This window comes from Morone saxatilis, unplaced genomic scaffold (genome assembly GCF_004916995.1).
Source record: "Morone saxatilis isolate NCDOM2014 unplaced genomic scaffold, NCSU_SB_2.0 Contig14, whole genome shotgun sequence".
NCBI lineage: Eukaryota > Metazoa > Chordata > Actinopteri > Moronidae > Morone > Morone saxatilis.
The window spans coordinates 4,875,776-4,879,539 of NW_023339696.1; the positions used below are offsets into that span (position 1 = coordinate 4,875,776).

The 3,764-nt window shown below is 45.8% G+C and overlaps 1 protein-coding gene across 1 annotated transcript in view; it reads right to left on the reverse strand.

Annotated features, from left to right (window-relative positions):
- Window positions 1–3,764, reverse strand: part of LOC118322734 (nucleosome-remodeling factor subunit BPTF-like) — a 25,449-nt gene that overhangs the window by 11,402 nt on the left and 10,283 nt on the right. Inside the window, exons 10-14 of the mRNA XM_035654499.1 lie at window positions 3,217–3,346; window positions 2,579–2,714; window positions 2,161–2,445; window positions 508–2,074; window positions 120–244 (exon numbers count right to left, since the gene is read on the reverse strand). Coding sequence (XP_035510392.1) covers window positions 120–244; window positions 508–2,074; window positions 2,161–2,445; window positions 2,579–2,714; window positions 3,217–3,346 — 2,243 coding nt within the window. The remainder of the gene's footprint in view (window positions 1–119; window positions 245–507; window positions 2,075–2,160; window positions 2,446–2,578; window positions 2,715–3,216; window positions 3,347–3,764) is intronic.

Sequence of the window (3,764 nt, forward strand, 5' to 3'; positions counted from 1 at the left end):
TGATTCAGAGTCAATTATTATTAGAAAGTCTTATTGCAGTGGGGAGGAACGATTTTCTATATCCAATCGAAACTAATGTAAGACGGCTTCCTCAAAGGGACACATCAGCATTATCTCACCTTTCCGAGTAGTCCCTACGGCAGCAGAGGGCTTAACGGCCATGTCGTCCCACCTCAGGCAGGCCCACAGCAGCCTCAGCATCAGGCTGACCCCTGCCAGCGACTTCACAGTCTGGAGACGATACCTGAATGGGTAACAGTTATAACAAACTTGAGCTACGTCTTTGCACACTTACTTTAATTTACCGTACTTTTATTTTTCCATCCTCATAACATAATACAATGCTCATGAATCAAAAGAATCTCTTATTATTGTAGGGACCGACATTTGTGTCTGATCTAAAGTTGGTTTGTCAATCTTAAATCTGCTTCAAATAAAAGAAAAAACTGTAATGTATTTTTTTAGTATCCCAAACAATGAGTAAAAAGATTTAAATGTGTTACCAACCTCCACGTGATCCCGAAAGTGGGCCGAGGTGAAGGGTAGGGCCATATATCCAGGGCTGGTTTGGCATTGTAGTTGAAGATGGGCACCTCTCTGATGCTTGCCCTCCTCGCCAGTCTCTTTAGGTCATCATTTGGCAGGATGAAGATGCTCTTCTTGCTGCTCTTGGTGACAAACTTGCGGTAGGACGGCAGGGCCGTCCCTGAGCGTGCCTTCTTGGATTTGGAGAACCTGAGAAGGCTCACTGGGTCCCTGGTGGAATACTCCTTACTAATCGTCATCGAGCTGGTTGTTGCTGAACCAGAAGTGACCATCTTGGTGTCAGTGACAGGAAGTTTGGTATTCTGGGGGACAATTGCCTTGGAGCTGGACTGGGTTGGGGTGGTGGTAACAGAGGCGACGGCGCTACTTGCTGCTTGAGACACGACGTCAGAGTGCGGTTCATTTTGAGACTCTGTGGAGGTGGAAGTCTTCAAACCTTCACCACTAGTGTCGGTGCTATTACTATTCAGGCAAGAGGGGCTTGAGGATGGAAGCTTAGCGGGTACTGTCTCCTCACTGTTCTTGTCCACATCCTCATTCTTACTGAGAGAGTCTCCTTTCTCTGCCACGTGGTTCTCTAATTTGGGGACTTTCAGGGGAGGTGGATGACATATGTCGGACACATCGTTTTGCGAGAGGTTTCCATTCATCAGGGACTTGACAGACTCTTTCTGAGGCTCTTTAATATCACTTTGGACTCGGCTTGCTGGTTCTGAGTTGATGTTTGACCCTGCAAGGGCTGTACCCCCAGCCTTCCCATTCACCTGCACTGGACTGGTCTTGCTTTGGTCTACCGCCATGCCATCTGTGTCACTCTGTCCACTGCTTTTTTCCATTTCCTCATATGCACGTTTTTTGGCATTCTCTCCCACTCGAGCCACCTCTGGTTTCTGTGTTTTGTCTATTGCATCAGACATACAATTGTTTTTACTGTTTAGCTCAGTGCTCGCCAAGGGTCCTCCGTTCACTTCTATGTGAGATAAGGCCTCCCTGCCGTTCCCCTGCACAGCATTTACCTCCATTTTTTTGCTGTGGTTGGGTACTGTGGTGTCTGATTTGACATCTATGTTGTCTGCCTTTATCTCTGTCTGCTCCTGCTCAAAGTGAAGCCTTTTAACCACATGATCTTTCACTTGAAGGCTCTCCTCCTCTTCTTTTACACATGGGGCCACAGCAGGCTGCTGTTTGCCTGATGTGGATCCTTCAGTCTTAACACCAGAGGTAGGCTTTGTAGCAGCCATTTTGGAGAGCAGGGCTGCCTGTCTCATCCGCTCTAGCCTCTGCTTCTCCTCCAGGGTGAACTGTTTTACCCGGCGCTCCAGAAGCCCATCCAGTTTGGACGGCTTCACCTTCTTCTTATAAGCTGTCCGCAGCTGGAAGCCCTCGCTGACATTGACGACATCGTAGTAGGGCTTTGGTGCAGTGGCCTCCTCCTTCATGGGTTGTTCAACTTTCTGGATTGGTTCTTCCCTCACAGGCTCCACAGAAGGCGAGGAGGGCTCTTTGCTTTCAGCTTTATCGGCTTCAGCTATATAACAAAGATCACAGAGGTCAGTGGATGGTGGAAACGTATATCTGTCCTAAACATATATCAGCATCAATTTAAACATTTACCTTTCTCGTCACTTGAAGCAGCAGTTTCTGAGCAGGAGTCAACCTCCATTTTGTCATCTTCTCTCTTCTCTTCTTCATTTGTTCCCTGCTCCTCCCCCATGGGTTTTTCTTCCTCTTTGGACGTCTGACAGTTGTCCTCCTCTGATGAAGTGCTCTGAGATGACGCAGTGATGGATGTTTGTCCATTGTCCTCGTCCGCTGTGTTTGCAGTATTCTGCTTCTCGGTGTCCATGGACTTTTTCTGCTCATCTGTGCCAGCTGCTGCATTTTCCTTGCTCATTTTCGCTGCTGTCAACACAGCCAAAAAAAAGAAGAAGAAAAGAAAATAATTAAATATGTAATATGTAAAATAATGTGAGCCAAGAGTGACAGCAGTAGGAGAATTTATTGATGGAATCATGCCATGTTTAGCTCTTACCCTCTAGTTCTTTGCGGTAGTTTACATTTGTGTTCCCTGGTAGCCTCGGAAGAAACCGTGGCACACGAGTCTTACTGACCCAGCTCCAGCCACCGTACCCCGTCACTCTGTACTCCTCACCCTTCTGCTTCCACACCTTGATAGAAAAACAAAAACAAAATAATGAGGCTTTCAGACAAAGAACCAATTTATTTCAGAGAACATGTAGACACAGTATCAACTTCCTATTTTCGATACTTACTGCGTTGGCTTCACTTCACAAACCCAGAAGCTCTGTCCACTATACATACTGTCAATGAGGGAGACTATGAGCCCACACCAACAGTCAAATTGTTTCAACCCTGTCTGAAAACACCTTAAAGTGAAAATATACACATCCATGCATCAATTTAACATGGATGGAAGTATACAGAGTAGCCCTTCTGACAATGATTATGATTATTTAATGATTTGAACACCATGGATGACAATTGACAGTGTGTGAAAACCTATTCCTCAAACAGAGGTGTGAACAGGTAAAAGCACTGGATAAATAGTTGGAATAGTTAGTTCAACAGTTAGATGAACCACTGCTCTATGTCAGTATGTATATATGACGTTAAACCTGGATGACAGATAGAAAGATGCTGTTGTTTTACCTGGTGCTTGATAGGGATGGTGTACTTGACCCAAGTGGCCTGTTGCAGTGTCTCCTCATCCTCCAGTTTTTTCTCTCGCTTCTTCACCTTCTCTTTCTCCTCCCGCTCCACGGAGGTCATGCGGTGCAACCTGAAGCAAGACAGTAAAGTATATAAGAACGATGTGGGGTGCATGGGCAGAATTGAAATAGAAAAACCACTGTGGTAGTGACACAAATTATGAGTAGCTTGAGTCCCTTTAGTCTTTTGTAAAGCAAACTACATGTTAATATACTTTAAGTGTGCAGCCTAGGGATGTCACGAGAACCGATCCTTCTGTACCAAGTCGATGCCATTGTGATTGTACCCTTTTCTACAGCACCGGGGAATCAATTCTTCCCGACCTGACAGGGCACCTGTCTAGTGACAGTAGCACACACTGTGCAGAGAAACAGAGAGACAGACACTCTCTGGCGCAGATACAGGGGATATTTTAAAAGCGCGGACCAGATAAAGCAAGAGTAGACAGCAGTTAACATCTTTTGGTGCTGATGTCATTCGGTACCACA